The 20,499-nt window shown below is 47.5% G+C and overlaps 1 protein-coding gene across 1 annotated transcript in view; it reads left to right on the forward strand.

Moving 5' to 3' along the window:
- The window catches only part of VPS54 (VPS54 subunit of GARP complex), an 81,460-nt gene that overhangs the window by 37,750 nt on the left and 23,211 nt on the right, over positions 1-20,499 (forward strand). The window contains exons 10-14 of the mRNA XM_074949579.1: positions 11,899-12,025; positions 13,368-13,475; positions 16,688-16,743; positions 18,048-18,144; positions 18,622-18,962. Of these exons, the coding sequence (XP_074805680.1) occupies positions 11,899-12,025; positions 13,368-13,475; positions 16,688-16,743; positions 18,048-18,144; positions 18,622-18,962 (729 nt within the window). The remainder of the gene's footprint in view (positions 1-11,898; positions 12,026-13,367; positions 13,476-16,687; positions 16,744-18,047; positions 18,145-18,621; positions 18,963-20,499) is intronic.

Raw genomic sequence — 20,499 nt, forward strand, 5'->3', positions numbered from 1 at the left:
TTAGAAAAATACTATATAATTCCTCTGTAGTGTAACCGATCAGTGGAGTCCATAAATGATAGGTGAGTGTGTATTGGGGAGAAGGATTTTTTTAAGGTACTTGAAGATCTATATGCTTTTTATTACATATAGGGGCACCAATCAGAACAGAAGCTGCATTATACGAGGTGCTGTATGACATGCAGAGACATAATCTCTATCCTGACCTGCATAAGAAATGTCAATATAACAGGATGCCTTTCAGAATATGACATGCCGCTAAAGAATATTTCCTATGATATATATGATAAATTAGTTCATCTAATAAAGCTGTATAATGTACAAAGTTACAATTTTGGTGGACTATAACCAGAAATAATCTACACTAAATTTCTACTGAAATTGAATAGGGTCAGCCAGAGTGCTGGGAGTCTATATATTGCGATGCGTACTTTTATAGTTTTTCATAGTTATGCAGTTCCTGTATTTTGGGGTTTGTGGATGTCTGATTTGCATAGTAACTGTATGTTATTACTAAGGCTGAAAGTCTTCCATGGAAGTCACGGATTCCATGATTTTCTGGGACCTCCGGGACTTCCACAGCTGGTGTGGCTGACCCCAAGGCCGCCTGAGCAGCTGGGGCAGCCCTGGGGCCAGCCGCACTGGCCGCTGCTCTGGCGGCCCCAGGCAACTGGTCCCAGGCGCTGCCCCAGAGCAGTAGGCCAGGAGCAGCAGCGGCGGGGTCCCGGGCCGCCCCCGCCTAGAGGAGCAGCAGTGGCGGCGGGGCCATGGGCCGCCCCCTGACCAGGAGGAGCGGCGGTGGGACCCTGGGCCGCTCCCTGCTCAGAGGAGCAGCAGTGAGGCCTTGGGCTGCCCCCCCATGCCCAGGAGCAGCAGCGACCACCGGAGCACCTCCCCTGCCTCAGCACCTAAGATTTAGTTAGGGGATTTTTAGTAAAAGTCACTGACAGGTCACTGACCATAACTTTTTGGTTATTGCCCTTGACTTTTACTAAAAATACCGGTGACTAAATAGTGTAACCATAGTTATTACTCAGTAACTGTACTCTGAATATGCAAAACTCTCTACTCTGGCTACTGTAATCCCTCAGCTCTGATTTGCTCCTCTACTCAGAATTTTTAAGATTTTTTACTAGCAACAAAAATGGCTAGCTCCATAATTCCCTTCCAACTGATGCAGAAAAACTCATAAAATTTACATAGAAGAGAAGAATGTGAAAAAATTAAAGAGAGTAGGGCTGTCAAACTACTAGAAGGGAAAGTGTTTTTTTTAAATGTGTTAGTTGAATTCCCCCACACCGCTGGCAGGGCTGGGGGTGGCACAGCCATTCCGGAGGAGCTGCCCGGGCTGGGCACTGTCTCCTGCGCGCGGTGGCATGACATACTGCTGCTTTTGCTGCTGTGATTCCTGGTAGAGCCCTGCAACTCTGCGGATATCCACTTAATAGCCACGGATATCTGCTGATATAAATTTTGTATCCGTGCAGGGCTCTAGCTATAAGGCTTCCTTCCGAGGACCTCCTCGGAAGGCCTGATGTAGGGGAAGTGCTGGAAGTAGGAGATAGTGCTGCAGCCAGCGCTTAATTTGGAATGAAAGAGGTGCTGGGGCTCAAGCAATTAAGTGCCGGGGCTCAAGCAATTTTTTTACTTTCATAACTGATGTGCCAAGCCTACAGGTGCCAGGGCTCAGCCCTGGCAAGCCCTAGCAGAAATTAGGCACTGACTGTGGCCCATAGGGTAGCCTGGGGAGGCTACCATAATTTGATCCCTGGTGCTGTCTAAGCTACACTGGCGATCTCTCTAACCCCCAGAGCAGCCTAAGATCAGGAAGGTTCAAAGGTGGCTTTTAAAGCCACAATAGCCGCCCTCCCCCTCACATATACACCTCAGTTGTGAGTTCTGTGCTGTACCTCTTAGAGGCACAGCACATAATCTTATGCATAATCTCTGATTGGCATGCAAACATTTCACTGTGTACTAAGGAAAAACATGTTGCCAAAAGACCAGAATCTTCAAGAAAACTGTGATAGAAGCTAATTTTAAAAATCCCCTCATCACACAAAGACTTCAGCTTATTCACAGAAATATTGAATGGATGTTCCAGTTTTGTCTTCAGTAATAAGCTGCAACAGTCAAGTGAAACAAAATCAGCAAAGCAGGTTTACCTCTGAGTTTAAACGAAGGCTAACTTGTAAGCAGACAGTAGTGGTTTAAAATAAACTTGTGCATACTCAGGTATATTGTCGCTTACAGCTCATGGAGTTTGCCTCTTGTATTGGAGAGCATCAATTTAAGTTTAGCATCATTGCAGAATAATTTGTTGTAAAACAATTAACAGTACCCAAAGCAAACATACATAACAAAATGACTCTGCTTTTATAATGTGACATCCAGACCTCAGTCATGTAAACTGGCTTCTGGTTATAACACAAAATAAAAGCTCCTTAACTCTGCCATGTTAGAAGAGCGGCAGGAAAGGGACGCCACAAGCATATAATGTGATGTGTTGAAAAACTAGTTTAATCTAATTTGGGACCATGAGCATTTATATGTGTAATCATAGTTGTATGGTTATTGTATGACATTACAATAGGGCAAAATTGAATTTGTGTGGATGCCTTAAATATGCATTCCCATACTTTGAAAAGTTTGAATGACTTTTAAGTGTAACCTTAACTCTGAATTTCCTGGGTTTATAAAGCTTGCTTTTGTAATGTAGTGTTTCTTTTTACCCAAAATTACTGATATGTACTCTGAGCCTTACCACTGTCTTTGTTTTTTGGGGGAGGGGAATTTTAGATAGTATTTTGTCTTTACTCCTCTTTACTAAGTTTCTCTACATGTGTATAAATAATTTGCTATTTATACAGAGAGTACTTAGAAATGTCTGGAAAAAGACATCTAGATTTAGAATAGTTGTAATTTCAATGTCTAATGGTTACACAGTCCACATGTGATGTAGTTCTCCCTTAATATTGGTGAGGTCATAGTTCAGGGTTTTTTTATTATTCTTGAATGTCTGTTGAAGATGGAAGTGATTTCACTGTTAAGGTCCAGAGTGTGTCAGAAATAGCAGTGAAGGTGATGTGCAAGTGGCTAAAAATGCTGGAAACTTTCCCTTTACCTGGCATTTCTGTTACTGGGGTACGTGGGTTGGTTATGCCCAGGTGTGCAACTGGAATCCATTTCTTACCAGTACAGGGTGTGGGGGGGGGCACGTGATCCTCCATGTGACTCCTCCCCAGCCTGGGGTCCCCACGCTCTCTCCGTCCCCTCCTCATGATCCACCCCCCTTACCTGGGGAGGTGTGGTCTCTGTCCTCCTCCAGCTGCACCAGAGATTTCGGAACGGCAGAGGTGAAAGGAGCAGAACATGGGGTCACCGGGCGGCACCACGCCCGCAGCTCCCCTGGTGCAGTTCTACCACCCCAGTCCTTCCATGCAGGGTCTCCTCCATCTGTACAGCAGCCCCGTCGGTGGAGCTGCCAGCGTGGGGCCGCTTGGTGGGCCCATGTTCTGCTCCTTTCCCCGCTGCGGCTCCTGCAAGAGCCCTGCAGTTCAGCTGTACTGCCTCCAGGCCCCCCCGCCCCCCCAGCCCTGTCCTCCAGCAGCTCAGGGGGCGGGGCTGCCGGAGGAGCTGCCAGCGTTCTGTGGGGAAAGGAGCAGTATCCCCAGTCCCACCCCCTGCCCTGTATATTTCTAATAAAATAAATATAAAGTGAGCACTGTACACTTTGTATTCTGTGTTGTAATCGAAATCAATGTATTTGAAAATGTCAAAAATATCCAAAACTATTTAAATAAATGGTATTCTTTTATTGTTTAACAGTGCAATTAATCGCGATTAATTTTTTTTAATCACTTGACAGCCCTAGTTTTGTTTTTTTTTAGATAAGGGAAATACAATAGATCTGATATATCTGAATTTCAGTAAAGCATTTGACATGGTACCACATGGAAATTTTAGTTATATTAGAGAAGATGGGGTGTAGCACAAGAATTGTAGGATGGAAGGACAATCAGGGTCCAGGCATCCCAAGGTGAGAACAGAAGGTTTAACCCCACAAATAAGCAGTTAAGCCAATTGATTGCATAGTGTGTTATTGTACTTAAAAACATATCAGATGAAGACCATTATGAAAGCTTGCAGTGTTCTGAATTAGATGGTCATTAGAGATATGTGTACAGATTATGGTTATGATTTTATGTAATTGTGCATTGTAGGGAGCCAAGGTGGCTCCCCTCCAAACCAGAGGGTAAAGAGCCACCCTCTGGGCCTGAGTGGGCGGGGCCAGGCCAAGCTTCCGCCAATCCCTGGAAGGGGAAGGGTGGGGCAGGAAGTACAAAGGGCGGGGCCCTCTGCCCAGTGAGGAGAGCACCAGGGAGGGAGAAAGACACAGGCGGCTGGCTGCTCCCTCGCGATCCTGCTGCTGACCCAGCCGAAGCCCTGGGCAAGGAGGAGCCTTACCGGGGGGAAGGCCTGTGGCAACCAGGGCTGTCGGCCGCTGAGTACCCGGAGGAACCGGGGCTGCCCGCAGCGGATTATCCGGAGGAACCGGGGCTGCCCGCAGCGGATTACCCGGAGGAGATGGAGGTTCCGGAGCTGCCCGCAGCGGAATACCCGGAGGCGATGGAGGAACCGGAGCGACCCGCCTGAGAGAGACCGGGTAGGAAGTAGCCCAGGGGCCCAACTACACCGTGGGGTGGGTGTGTTTGGTCAGCGGGTGCGGATTGCCCCGCTGACCCAGCGGCGGCACCTTCGCCTCCCGCCACTGTCAGGGCCCTGGGCTGGAACGCAGTGGAGTTGGGTGGGCCTGCGTTCCCCTACCCCGGCGCTCCCCGGCCCGAGGGGCGCGCTACCGACTCTTGCCGGCGCTCCCCGGCCCGAGGGGCGCGCTACCGACTCTTGCCGGCGCTCCCCGGCCCGAGGGGCGCGCTACCGACTCTTGCCGGCGCTCCCCGGCCCGAGGGGCGCGCTACCGACTCTTGCCGGCGCTCCCCGGCCCGAGGGGCGCGCTACCGACTCTTGCCGGCGCTCCCCGGCCCGAGGGGCGCGCTACCGTCTCCGGCCGGCGCACCTCCCCGCTAATTCCCCAATGCCCAGGAGGTGGGGCCAAGGCCTGCCACGGAGACCATTGCTCTCCATCGCCCCTAGGGGCTCGGAGGACCGACCGACACCTACTGGAAAGATGGAGATAGAAAGGCTTATCAAGTTCCTGGCTGAGAGCCAGCAACAGCAGCAGCACCAACTCGTGCAACAGCTGGGCGCCCACCAGCAACAGTTGCTCCAAACCCTGGGGGCTCAGCACCAGGAACGAAAAACCCGGTGCTTCCAGTGGCTTGCAACCCTGTGGTCGGGCCATGGTGGCGCTCAACCGGAGCGGGCAACCACCCCGACCCCTCCCGCCCCACCAATCCGTCTGGCCAAGATGGGGCCTGAGGATGACCCGGAAGCCTACCTAGTGACTTTTGAGCGGGTGGCCTCAGTGGCTGGTTGGGCGCCTGACCAATGGGCAACACTCCTTGCCCCGTATCTGACGGGGCTAGCCCAGAAGGCTTATCGTGGGCTCCCAGATGATGAGGTCCGCATTTATGCTCGAGTGAAAGCGGCTATCTTGGATGCCTTCGACATTACCCCGGAAACCTTTCGGCGACGGTTTCGGGAAAAGGTCTACCCACCGGGCGCGAGACCCCGAGCGGTGGCCCAGGAACTGAAGGACGCGGGTACCCGATGGCTCCAACCCGAGCGTCGAACCGCAGCTGAGGTGACCGAATAGGTCATCCTCGAGCAATTTGTGCACATCCTCCCACCCCAGGGGAGGGCTTGGGTGTTAAGGCACCGGCCCCAAAGCCTGAGCTCGGCCGTCGCGCTTATGGAGGACTTTCTCGAGGCTGAGGCCCCGATAGAACCGGCCGCCCGCCCCTCAAACCAATGCACAGAAACTTGAACGGAGGGGGGCCCACCTCCCAAACCAACACACCCCACCGTACCCGACGACCAGAAGGCGGCAGGACCGAGTTTTCCTGACGGCCCGAGTCAGCACCACACTCCGGCCCTGGACGCTTAACCCGACCACCAGGCCCCAGCCCTCTCTGCGGCCCCACTGGTGCCCCCATGCGGCCGGTGCGCCCAGAGGTAGGACCTTGTTTTCGATGTGGCGAGTATGGGCATCTGCAACGGGGCTGTCCTGCAATGGACTGCAACTTTGGCCTGGTGTGCGCCGGGGAGCGATGGGCCCGTTTGCCCTCCGTGGCCAAACTGACAGCTCCCATGTAAGTCGCCGGGTCCCCGTGGTGGGTCTAGTCGATTCGGGCTGTGGGCAGACCTTTGTCCGCCAGGCGCTCTTCTCGGACCCCCAGCGGACCGTCGGGGAAGTGCGGATTCAGTGCATCCACGGAGATGTAATATCGTACCCCACGGTGCGGGTCCCCATGACGGTGCATGGAGTAACGCAGTTAATGAATGTGGCGGTGGCGTCATCCCTCGCCTATCCAGTGATCCTGGGCCGGGACTGGCCAGACTTCGTCGAGGTGTTCCAATCCCTACCCACCAAAGAGGCGTTCGAGGGAGCCCCGCCTGAGAAGAGGACAGGACCTGACTCGAGCTCCGACTCTGGAGCGGAACCAGGCCCCACCCCTGGGCAGGAGGGCCTGGAAATTGGAGGTCCCCCTCCCGACCTGGTGGACTTTAGCCGAGATCAAAGGGAGGATCCTACGCTCCGGTTTGCCTACGAGCAGTTGGCCCGGGTGGATGGTGAGGTCGTGGAGGCGCAGCGCACCGCCCAGTGGCCCAGGTTTGAACTCAACCACGAGCGGCTCTACAGCCTTGACCGAGACCCCCAGACCCAAGAGGTCCGGACCCAACTCGTGGTCCCCCGCATCCATCGTCGGGCTGTCCTGAAGCTTGCACATGACATCCCGGCTGCCGGCCATTTAGGGCAGGAAAAAACTGTGGCCAGGGTCCTGGCCAGGTTCTTCTGGCCTGGCGTCCACCGGGAGGTGAAGGAGTATTGTGCGTCGTGCCCGGACTGCCAACATGCAGCCCCGGCCGGGGTACGGAAGGCCCCTCTGGTCCCGTTACCAGTTGTAGGTGTGCCATTTGAGCGGGTAGCAATGGACCTGGTTGGGCCCTTCCCAAAAAGCAAGGCGGGCCATCAATACGTCCTCATCCTGATGGACTACGCCACCCGCTTCCCGGAGGCCATCCCCTTAAGAAGTATCACCGCCCGCACTATTGCTGCGGAGCTCGTGAAGATCTTCGCAAGGGTGGGCCTCCCACGGGAGATCCTCACTGATCAAGGGACCAACTTCACATCTAAGCTGTTCCGCCAGGTATGTGCCCTATTGGGGATTAAGAAATTGCAGACTTCGGTCTACCATCCCCAGACTGACGGATTGGTCGAGCGGTTCAACCGGACCCTGAAGTGGATGTTGCGGCGTTTCCCCACCCAGGATCTCCGCCAGTGGGACCAGCTGCTCCCTCCTTTACTGCTGGCGATTCGAGAAGTCCCACAGGCATCCACGAAGTTCTCCCCGTTCGAGCTCCTCTATGGGCGGCGACCCCGCGGGGTGTTGGACCTCTTGAGGGAGACTTGGGAACACAACCCATCCGCAACACAGGGTCTCTTGCAATATGTCTTACAACTGCAGGGGTGGCTGGCGCGGGCGGGCAAGCTCGCGAGGGAGAACTTAAACACCGCCCAAAGAGCCCAGGAGCAACACTACAACCGGGGCGCCCAGGCTCGATCATTCGGGCCAGGGGACCGAGTACTCCTCCTGCTCCCCTCGGAGGAATCAAAGCTTTTTGCCCGTTGGCAGGGTCCGTATGAGGTCCTCCGCCAGGTAGGGCCGGTAACCTATGAGATTCGGCAACCTGGTCGCCGTAAGGAAAAACAGATTTATCATGTGAACCTCTTAAAACCTTGGCAGGACCGGGAAGGGCTCATGGCGGCCCCATATCCCCCCGAACCGGAACTGGGGCCCCAACCACCCGAAGAGTCGGATGAGGCTGAACCCCAGCTAGCAGAGACCCTCACCGTCAAGCAGCGAGAACAGGCACTCTGTTTAGTGAGGGCGTTCCCCAAGACGTTCACCACGAAACCCGGGCGGACTACGCTCACCTACCATGTGATCCAGACGGAACCCGGGATGGTGGTCCGAGAGGCAGCCCGGCCATTGCCGAGGCGAATGCGGGAGGCTGTAGAGGAAGAAGTCCAGGCGATGTTGGAGCTGGGTGTTATTGAACCTTCCCAGAGCGAGTGGCGGAGCCCCGTCGTCCTCGTACCGAAGCCCGATGGGAGCCGACTCTTGCTGGTGCTCCCCTGCCTGAGGGGCGCGCTACTGACTCCGGCCGGCGCACCTCCCCGCTAATTCCCCAACGCCTGGGAGGTGGGGCCGAGGCCTGCCACGGAGACCATTGCTCTCCTCGCCCCTAGGGGCTCGGAGGACTGACCGACACCTGTCACATGCATATATAAAACACTGTGCTCATAAATGTCAGCTCCACCTCAGAACAGGGCAGCGAGCAGTCGGGCAGGGAAGGACACCTCTCAAGCCAATTGTTTACACAAAACCGACTTCAAGTAACTATTCATTGGCCAGGCCAAGAAAGGACAATGTAGACCATTAAAATTAATGAAAAGATATTGAAATGACTCAAAATTGAAAAGAACATCCTGGTTCCCGAGCATTAAGTCAAGAGGGAATTTCCCTGCTCTGAATAACCATGAGTCACCATGGACTGAGGCTATATCTATTCTACAAATTAGTTCAGAATAATTTACGTCACTCAGGGGTGTGAATAATTCACACGCCTTGAGCAACGTGTGGAATATATATGTCAAAGTGTGCTGGTATCTGTGGGGGCTGGTTTCAAGACTTCAGGGGGTGACAAAACATATGGGAAAATTCTGAGGGTCTGGCAGTTTAGAACTTGGGCAAAACATATTTGGGGAGACTTCGGACTTGAGGGCTGTTGGTGTCAAGCTTTAGAGAGTAACTGGGCTTATGAGAGCTGGAGTGACACCTTATTCTTGTGGGTTGGCTACTGGTTGCAGGGATCTGAACCATAGCTGCACAGCACAAAGGCCCCCAATGTTACAGGGCAGGTGGTGACAGAAATCCTTACTGATCTGGGTGAACCCCAAAACATCATAGGTGGGTAAGGAACTGGCTAAAGGGGAGATGGCAGCCGTTTGTGCTGAAAGGTGAACTGTCGGACTGGATGGAGGTTACTAGTGGAGTTATTCAAGGGTCAGTCTTGGGACCAATATTTTTAATCATCTGATTAATGAACTTGGCACAAAAAGTAGGAATATACTAATGAAATTTGCTGATGATGCAAAGTTGGGAGGCATCTGAATATCATACAGGAAGAACTGCATGATCTTGAAGACTTGACAGAAGTGGAATTAAGTATAATAATACAGAGTGCAAGGTCATGCAGTTGGGGTCTGATAATAAGCATTTCTGCTATAAACGGGGCTCAGAGGAGAAGAGGTACCTGAATGTGCTGGTGTCTGACTATGAGCCATCAGTGTGATGTGGCTATGAAAAAAGGCAAATGTGATCGATTCTAGGATGTCAGGTGAGGCATTTCCAGTAGAGATAGAGAAGTATGAATGCCATTCTACAAGGCACTGCTGGGACCTCCTTTGGAATACTGCCTACAGTTCTGGTCACCCATGTTCAAGAAAGATGAATTCAAACTGGAGCAGGTTCAGAGAGGAGCTACTAGGATGAATAATGGAATGGAATGTCTGTCTCATGAGAGGAGACTGAAAGAGCTTAGTGTGTTTAGCCACTCAAAACCTAGGCTCAGAGGGGCTATAATTGTTTTCTTTAAATACATCGGGGATAAACACCAAGAGGGTGAAGAGCTATTTAAACTAACGGACCATGTTGGCATAAGAACAAATTGCTATAAATTGGCCATGAACAAATTCAGGATGGAAATTAGAAGAAGGTTTCCTCCCATCAGAGGGGTGAGATTTTTGGAACACCCTCCCATTAGGAGCCATTAGAGGGCAAACAATTAGTTTTAAGAGAGGTGGACAAGTTTGAGTGGGATTGTATGATGAGATTGCCTGTGATGGTGGGGCACAGGGCTCTGGAGCCCTGGGGGTCTCTTCTGGTTCATATCTGATTATTTTAAATCTTGTGCTTCAAGGCTTCAGCTGGTCACCTGCAGGGGTCAGGAGGGAGGGGTTGTTTGCTTCTTATGAAACATCAGAGTTGGCCATAGCTGGAGATGGGACACTGGATGAGGTGGGCCTGTTCTCTTAGGTGGAACAGAGCATTCTCTCTCAGGTGCTTGGCTGGTTGGTACTTGCTCATGTGCTTGGGGTCTAACTTGGGGTGGGCAAACTTTTTGGCCTAATGGTCACATCTGGGTAGGGAAATTGCATGCAGGGCCATGAATATAGGGCTAGGGTGGGGGATCGGGGTATGGGAGGGGTGCGGTGTGCAGGAAGGGGCTCAGGGCAAGGGGTTGGGGCGGAAGAGGGGTGCGAGATACGGCGGAGGACTCAGGGCACGGGGTTGGGGGTGCGGGGTGCAGGAGGGGTTTGGGGTGCAGGCTCCAGCCCAGCACTGCTTACCTTGAACGGCTCTGGGGTGGCAGCAGTGCGCAGCGGGGCTCAGGCAGGCTCCCTGCCTTCCTGGCCCTGTGCTGCTCCTGGAAGCGGCCGGCACCGCGTCCCTGGGGGCGGGGACAGAGGGCTCCACGCACTGCCCTCGTCTGCAGGTACCTTTCCTGAAGCTCCCATTGGCTGCGGTTTCCCGTTCCTGGCCAATGGGAGCTGTGGGGAGCAGTGCCTGCAGGCGAGGGCAGCGTGCAGAGCCCTTTGCCCCCCCACCCAACAGGGGTCGCAGGGACGTGGTGCCAGCCACTTCTGGGAGCTGTGTAGGGGCCACAGGGGTGGCAATCCCGCAGGCCAGATCCAAAGCCCTGATGGGCTGGATCCGGCCTGTGGGCCATAGTTTGCCCACCCCTGGTCTAACTGATTGCTATATATGGGGTCAGGAAGGAATTTCCTCCCAGTTCAGATTGGCAGTGATGGTTTTGCCTGCCTTTGCAGCACAAGGTGCAGATCACTTTGCCAGGATCAGTTAGGTATACCTCAAATAATCAATTCCCTGCCATTGTGTGGGCCTTGGGCATTGGTGCACCTTGGTCCCTCCTGTCCTCTGCCTGTGGCACATAATAGTTTAGTCTCTTGAGGGCTGATCTAATTCTGGTTGTTGGGCAACTGCTGGGTGGTGTTGGTGGCCTGTGATATACAGGAAGTCAGGTCAGATGATCTGGTGGTCCCTTCTGGTCTTAAATTCGACGCTGTTTATAGAAGCACTATAATGGTGGCAGCTTGAAAACCCTTGTACTCTCTGAAAGCCACTCTGTCTGTGAAAGCTATTTCTATCGCTCACTCGTACGAATTAACTCTTCCATGTTTGTATGATCTACTTAAATGTTTGAAATTAATGCATTTCAAGACTGAATGGTTGAGGCACTGGAATAACAATGAAACAATCTTTCTTCCTTAAAGACCAAGACCTTGATACTACTAAGTACCGGTACTAAGTATCCTCAACTTCTGTTGGTTTCAGTGGGAGATTGAGGTGGACAGCACTTCCTAGGATAAAGCCCAAAAGCGGCTCTTATCTACTTTGATGCAAATTCTTAACCTCCATTATATTTTTGCTTCAAGGAGAAAATACGCACTCAAATGCACCCTTTCGGCTAGTCTAAGACATGAAAGTGTTGAACCTCATATTAAGCCTGAATTGATTGCATAGAAATTATTCACTGTGTGGCTGTTTTCCTTGGTCTTGAACTAATAATTAATTTGCAGGTTTTTCTGATTATTTAACTTATAGCTCAATCACTGGTTTTCTTAAACAGGCATCTTGGATCACAGCTTTGTGAGTTAGAAAAACTCATAGATAAAATGATGATTGCAGAGTTTTCCACTTATGCTCGTAGTGATTTAAATAGACCATTTGAAGAGGACTGTCAGATTCTAGAAGAGGTACGTTTCTTATAGAAAGTAGAAGCCATCTGACTAATATAACATTTTTCATCCTCAGAGTACTTTATAAGTACTAACATTCATCCTCTCATTGCTGCTATAGTAACATTATCATTTTATACCATTTTTCTTTTCGTTCAAATTTCTCCTTATCCTTTTTTTGTTTTGAATAATAACATTTTCCTGTTTCTTGTACCTAAATCCACAGAATTTTATTCCAATCACTTTTTTTCTTTAAAAATAAATCAATGTATTGATCTTTTTTAAAATGTTGCCAGTTATTAGTTCTGACCCATGATACAACTGAATGTGTAACTCTTGAAATAGCACAGAAAAGCATGTGTTCTCATACCTTGTAGTTAGTGAAAATACAGTAAGCAAATAGATAGATGATTATGTATATTATTCTCATTCTATCTTCCTTATGATTTTATCTTGCATATGGATAATTGTTCCAAGCATATTGCTTGCTGCAAGTTTAGTCCCACAGAGCTGTTAAATATTTTTGCGCTGTGTATTCTTAATTTACTTTAAGACCTTTGAGGTTAAGCTATCATGATCAGTATCCTTCTGGCCACTGTTAACTGATGACAGCCAGGTCTTCACTGAAAAGTTAGGTTGGAAGGAATTTTCCCCTGGGTCAGATTAGCAGAGACCCTGATTTTTTGTTGTTGTTTTTTGCTGTTCTTTGCAGCATGGGTCACGGGTCACTTGCAGGTTTAGACTAGTGTAAATGATGGTTCTCTGTAATTTGAAGTCTTTAAACCAAGATTGGAGGAATTCAGTAACTCAGCCAGAGGTTAGGGTCTGTTACAGGAGTGGGTGGGTGAGGTTCTGTGACCTGCAATGTGCAGGAGGTCAGACTAGATGATCATGATGGTACCTTCTGACTTTAAAGTCTATGAGTCTGTGAGACCCAGCAGTGTTGCTCAGAGATGTGAAAAATCCACACCCTTGAGCGACATAGTTAAGCCGACCCAAATCCAGGTGTAGACAGTGCTAGGTCAACAGAAGAATTCTTCAGTTGATTTAGCTACTGCCTCTCTGAGAGGTGGATTAACTACAGGGATGGGAGACAACTCTTGCTGTCGTGCGTGTCTACGCTGAAGTGCTACAGTGGCACAACTGCAGTGGTTGAAGTGTAGACATAGCCTAAAAGTAATCCCACTCAGTCTCATGCGTGGAAAGGTGAGGTCTAAACATAGGATGTTTGGACTTGAGCACTAGCAGTAGGCCATCAGGCCATTCCACACACACTGCATTTTGATACATGAATACGTTTTTACTATTATATGTTTTAAGTATCTTTTTCTTCTCCCTGCCCCTTTGGTGTTTTTAATAGGAAAGACTTGTATCACTAGTATTTGGACTTTTAAAACAAAGAAAGCTAAATTTTTTTGAAATATATGGCGATGAAATGATTATTACAGCAAAGAGCATAATTAAACAGGTAAGCAAATCACTTCTAGCTTATGTCAAAGACTTGCCCATCTTTTAGAAATATTTTTGTTTCAGTTGTTATAAGAATGTATTTAATATAATTTCATAACATCAGATTTTCTCTTATTGTGAAAAGTTGTACTTTAAAAAGATAATAATTAATCCTGTTGTATTAGTGACCTCATATCTGTAGATCTGATCTCCCAATGGCCTTCCCCAGCCATTGTGTGGCATCAGTGTAGAGGAAGAACACATCTTTCTCTGTGCCTTGGTACACAGACACTTACCTTCACCTTTCTCTGCCTGCTGTGAGTTAGTTTGCTTTTTTCTTTTTCCGTTAGCCTGTAACTTCCCCAGATAAGATGGCTACACAATTCCATTTAGTTTCAACAAGGCCAGTATCTATTGGCAATTTTACAGAAATAGGAAGAGAACCATAAAATAAAGCTTATTAACACACACACTTCCCCAGTCACTTGAAAATCTTAGGAACAATCCTGCATTTGTAGGGAGGAGGGCTAGATGATGTCCATCTGTCGGAATTCCGTGATGTTTAATACGTAAATATTCCTTGCCTGGATTGTCGTGGTCTCTTGTCTGTTATGGGACAGACAGTAAAGTCAGGGTACTGTGCTATCCCTTCGGTTAAGGCGCTGGGCTTCTCACCAGCCCAGGAGAGAACCAATGCCATAAGCAAGACTGTTTCAGCCTTTGCCTCAGGGCACAAAAAATTCATGTGGAACACCAAAACAAAGCAATTCCCCTGCCCAGCGTGGACTGCAGTCTCCAGATGCCTTTCCCTTGCCTTTCTCAGTTGTCATGTCCCCTTGGTAACAAACAAAATAGAATCAATTTCAGATATAAATTTCTGCCAGATAGTGTGCTATCTTGTTACACACATGGGGAGTAAAAAAAACAAAACGAGGAGTACTTGTGGCACCTTAGAGACTAACAAATTTATTTGGGCATAAGCTTTCGTGGGCTAAAACCCACTTCGTCAGATGCATGCAGTGGAAAATACAGTAGGAAGATATATATACACAGAGAACATGAAAAAATGGGTGTTGCCCTACCCATGCATGGGGAGTAGGTAATCTGGAAATATCCTTTAAACCATTATTTTCCAACTCCCAGTTTCCTTCTCTGTGGTATTTGGATCATGTTTACATGTTGCATATTTCTTGTAGACCCTTGCAGATAATGGTTACTCCTGGGGGAATTCTGTGTCAAAAAATTAAAAATTCTGTGCACAATATTTTAAAAATATGCAAAATTCTGCATATTTTTGTCAAAATAACGTAATATAATACAGCTGGTTTCAATTTTGTTTGTAATTTATTTAAACTACAATACAATGGATGGAGAATGGGAGTGGGGAGCACTGGAGGAAATCACCAAACCCCCTCTTTCTAATAGTAATGTAGCTAGTATTAACCATTTACTTCTAGTTATTAGTCAACAGATATATGCATCTATATGCTTAGTGTTACATTATAGACAACTGAAGAGCAAGTGAGGGCTGGGGACTCAAATTCACAGTTTATACTGGCTACTGACCATCTCTAAAAAGGTCAGTAGCACACAGTTCCTGGAGCACATTTTGATAGGAAATTTTTTCAGTCCAAAAATTTAGACCAGTTCTAATCACTAAAGTACCATAAGCATTTATAAGGTCAGACTGTCCTTTACACCACTCTGGCAACGTAAAAGGAGTGTAAAATGTAAATGTAAAATTTTTTAGACCTGTTGTATACTCCTGGGGGAATTCAATAAGAACAATGGGAACAATTCACTCAGCAGGCCGTCTGCTACATTCTCCTCTGCCTGAGGGAACAGAATGTGCCCCATGCCTACCTCTTCAGAAACACCCCAAAGCCCTGCCCTTCCATGCCGAGCATGCCACAACAGCAAGTGAGAGGGACAGTGTCTCTCTCTCACACGCACAGCTACCCAGCCGCCACCACCCTGGTGGTGGTTTACATCTCTACCGGCTGCTCTGGGTACCCATTCTGACTTGCCTGCACTGCTGGGGAGTGGGCGAAAGACCATTCTTGTGGTTTCCCTTTGCTTCCCCGTCAGAAGTAATTTTTCTGCGGGGAAGCAAAGAAATATGCGGGGGCCATGAATTCTGTGCATGCAAAATTCCCCCAGAAGTAAACTGTTTTTCTGCAAAGAAGGAATACTGTTCTCCACCCAAGTCTTGCATATGTGTCCATCCACACTCCTTTGTAGGGCTGCCCACTTGCACCCACACTTGTAGTACTTTGTGACCATGCAAATAGAGGAACAGAGGTGTAGTCCCCTAGCATTCAACATAGCTCATGAAGAAATGTATCTTTAAGAAGCATCTGTGCAGAACACCAGTTATTAATGTCACCAATATTTAAACAACAGGACACCATCTGGCACCACTGTGGTTTATAGAAATCTACTTACAGACCAGACGAGTTCATATGCTGTTGAATCATTTTGCGCATCTAAGCGATTCTTGATCACATTGGAGAAAGTCTCTAATTTAGTCTAAGTGGAGTTGCTTTGTTTCTAGGTTTAACAAACCCATAATAACAAAGATGCCTCAATAAACTCTCTCTAAAACAATGGAAACGTTTGGAATAAAAATTGATTTGGGAGAGCTAGAAATTTGACTGAATGGCCATTTTCTTTCCATCCGCTCTTCAGCTGGGGGATATTTTGTGGTGGTAATGGGCCTCAAAGATGAGGATATACAGTAATAGGAAATAAGGATGTGGGGAAATTTTCTGGGCTGAGATCAATACAGACAGTCCCTTGGGGAATCTGTTTTGTACCCATAGCCCACTTCTTAGAGTAATGCCATCATAGTACTGTTCTTCACATTGTTAGTTTTTGTGAATCCTCTGTTTAAATAAATATAAAATCTCCATCCCAGACAAAATATTCAAATGATTGGGCATTTTGGGGGCCTCAATTTTGGGGCACTTTTAAAGGAGATTTTCAGAAAGTGCTCAGAGAAAATTAGGCCTCTTTCAGGTGTGTCAAGTTGGGCATCCAAAATCACTAGTCCCTTTCAAAAATCGTGGGTCCCATGTTTTGCAATTAAAAGAAAAAAGCTGTAAGAATGTTAAATGACCCAAATGCCTGTCTTTCTTTTCTTTTTTCTTGTTTAACTTGAGGTTCTTTTAAATTATGGAACTCAGAAGGGTTGGAAAGACGCTAAGACACTTTTTTTCTTAAACTTCACAGTGTGTGGTTAGCACGGTATCGCAGATAGAAGAAATAGATACAGAAGTTGTCATTAAGTAAGTATATGCTACGGGTCTGTTGTGGCAGGTTGGGTGGGGAATGTGTGCTTTAGCACAGATGATCAACTGTTTTTTAATTTGTTTTTAAAGTGGTGAATAATTAAGTATCATCTTGTTCTTCTGTTTCTCCCCAACGGTCCTCTTCAGGAGCCCTGAGTATTTCCCTTCTTCTTGCAGATCTTAACAATTATACTCCTGTATTTTTAACCTTACTTTTGAAATTTGTTTTTAAAACCATGTTAATTCCATTGCATATTATATACAGGGTTAGGAAAAGCACAGGCTAAAATATTTAGACATTTGTTTCCTGACTATGTAAGGGGAAAAGCAGGCGTTCCCTCTGATAATATTCTAGTGCTGTAATAAAATGTGTCTGTAGGTCAGTACCTCCTGCATGAAAGAGATTAGAGGCACATCTTACTACTCCAATGGAAGGACACTGAACAACGTAAGCTCTCTTAGCTCTGAGCCGCATGTATGTGCCTAAGACAGCCTACCCCAGAAGAGCACAATTAGATTCACAGCCTACCCCAGAAGAGCACAATTAGATTCACAGCCTACCCCAGAAGAGCACAATTAGACCCACAGATAAGGCCAAACCAGAAGCCATTATTGCTGTCAATTTGAGAATTGGGGCCAATTTATTTTTTAAAATCAGATCTTGAAAGCAAGTAACCTCCCCTTTGCTGCTAGCGTTCAGACACACAGAGGATTCAGTAAAGGTTGAAAAGCTGCATTTCATAGAAATAGTGACTAATTCTGTTCGGAGACAAATTGTATATTATGAGATTTTACTTTGGTTTTGGCAATGCATTTTCCTGCCTTTTGCCAGAAACCTGTCTTGCCTCCTTGCAGTGCAGCAAAAAAAGAGCATAACCCCAGTATTTTTGCTTTGCCAGCAATAATGTGTCTTCATAGTCAATCTTGGTTATTTTTGCTCTGTGCTTGATGACGATGGTCATTAACATGCACCCTGACTGTAATGGAGGCTAAGCAGCACTTTCTGGTCTTACGGAACAAGGACATTGTTGCTTTAAAAAGCTGTGAATGTTAACTGAGGAATTCACTTTTCTGGCGTGATATGTTTTTAACCCTCCCATTTATTTCTTAATCAAGACTATGCTGCTTATAGTATTGTCTGTTTTCTTGACTGGACAGCTATTACCATGCGGTCTGCTTTTTTGTAAATTTACAATGGTTTTGACTGTCCGCTTTCTCTTTAAATGCCAGTAGTCAGCCTTGTCAGTAGATCACTTCAAAGGTAAATAATTGTCATCTCCAAAATGCTGTTCTTTTTGTAGGCTTGCAGATCAAATGAGGATGATGAATTTTCCTCAGTGGTTTGATCTACTGAAGAATATTTTTTCTAAATTTACTATCTTTCTCAAAAGAATTAAGGTAAGTATGTTCATTTCTCAAGGGCTTCACATCCTCCTTTCAGACACTGATGCAGAATTGAGCTAGAGTTATTTTCTAGTTGAAATGTAAGATGTTGATCTTGACTACAGAGTCCTAAACTTTAATTTCAAGAGAGGTTGGATCTATATGGTTAACAGAGAGTGGGTTGGAAAGTAGATAAAACTTCTTGTTTCATGATTTATGTCAGGCTCTAATTATTAGGATTAGGATGAGATCTTCCTGGGGGACAGATTAATCCACATGTGGGGTTTCTTGCACCTTTCTCAGAAGCATCTGGTGCTGGCTGCTATTGGAGATCGGCTCCTGTGATTCGAACTAATGATTACACAACATTAAAAAAATAAATAAAACCAATTAATATTTAAATGTTCTTTTTTCTTGTTAAAAGAAAACGTCTGTTTGTCAAAGGAAAATGGTGTTAAGTTTTTTGTTAATAAACTTTATATTTGATTCTAGGCAACCTTAAATATTATTCGTAGCATGGTTCTCTTGGTTCTAGACAAGAACCAAAGGACCAGGGAACTGGAGGAAACTTCAGTACAGAAGAACCCTGCAAAAGACAATACTGTGGATACAGAAGTAGCTTATCTGACTCACGAAGGCATGTTTATAAGTGATGCATTCAGTGAGGGGGACCTCCCATCTGTAGCAGTTGACACTACCTCTCAAAGAAATACGTCTCCAAACAGTGAGCCCTGCAGCAGTGATTCAGTATCTGAGCCAGAATGCACTACCGACTCTTCGTCCAGCAAAGAACAGATGCCGTCTTCTGTTATACCAGGGGGAGTAGAGATTATGTAAGTAAACATCACTGCTAGAATATTTACCCGGTGTTGACTCCTGTCCTACCAATGTTAATGTTATAATGTACCATTCAGACATTGGCAGTTTTTGGTGACATGACGTTACAACGTAAAATTCACTCTGGTTCAGTTTGCTTATCTAGCTATTGGATGAACTGGCTTCCAGAGGCTCTTAGGCAGGATGCCGTGGGAGGATGGCAGGAACCACAGACTGCACTTCCTTTGGCTCCTCCCAGGGCCATCTGTTGCCCGACGTGTGCAGCTGCATGGGGACTTGCACGCCAACCCTTGTGCAGCAGAAACCCACTGCTTTTCCTGCCTGGGGAATCTCTGCACCTGTGGAGGAATGGGGTGCATAACCTCCTCTGGCCTTGTCTGCATTAGAGACGTTAGTTGATCATAGTATCTCTCAACTGTTTGGAAGTTCCCAGGTGTCCATACACATTTGCTACAGTTGATTGTTCGCTGGCTGTCTGTTGATTAAAGTTGCCTCGATAAGTTATAGGGGTAAGTCTGAATCAGTGCGGTTCATTGAATGGCTGAGTGGATGCACCTCCAGTACTGTGATAACACAATCCATGCAAATAGTCCTCCCACTGCTGTCCCACAGTTCGCCAGCCACTGCAGAAATAGCCTTTCTGGTCACCTTCTGTATTCCATTGTTCGAGGCTCTACTTGGTTGGAAGCTACCTACTTTATAGCTCTGCACAGTGTGCAGAACTCAGCTGCAAGCCATTTTCATAGCAAGCAGCTCTAGATGCAGATCTTTATCAAGCAGTCCATTTTAAATGCCACAGCATGCAGCTGCCTGATAGCTAGAAGACATCCACAACTTCATCTCTCAGTAGGATGAGGAGCTTGTTCAGTTCCAGCTGCAGAAATACAGCAGGAACTCCAAGATCTATACATGTGTGTTTGAGCAGCCATCCATGCTTGGTGTAGAGCACTCCGAAGCATAGGGATGGCCAGAGGGAAAGGATTTGAGACAACTATCCTAAAAAACCCCACAAAACAAACAAGGACTAAGGTCCAGTGATGACTCCCTGATGTATCAGGGAGCAAGCAACTGGACAGGGTCTTCAGCAAGGACCTCGCCACCCAACTTAACCTCGTGGTGGACATGACTGGAGCTCCCGGAAGAGAGAGGCACCATGATGAGGAGAACAGCCAGGAGAATTAAATCCGGATACAAGCAGGAGGGGAAGGAACTGGACACCAGTCTAGAGCTGTTTGCTCAAATGGTCAATGGATATGGTGGCCTTGCTGGAGGTGGAGGACTTCAGTGGCAAAGAACCTTCTACAGCTGATTGAACAACTTTTTATTATAAAATGTGCTATTGTATCCCTATATGCTTGTTTTGCAACTCTCTTTTGGGTTCACACAGCCTCCTTTTAGCATTTGTAATAGGGCACATATAACTACGTGAGAGTGTCCACCCTCTTGCTGCTCCCACCTCACCTCCTTCACGGCACCCTCCCATTTCAGTCTCCCTGTCCTGCAGGTTCTCTCTCTCCGCACACACTGTCAACA

This window comes from Natator depressus, chromosome 3 (assembly GCF_965152275.1).
Source record: "Natator depressus isolate rNatDep1 chromosome 3, rNatDep2.hap1, whole genome shotgun sequence".
Classification (NCBI taxonomy): Eukaryota; Metazoa; Chordata; order Testudines; family Cheloniidae; genus Natator; species Natator depressus.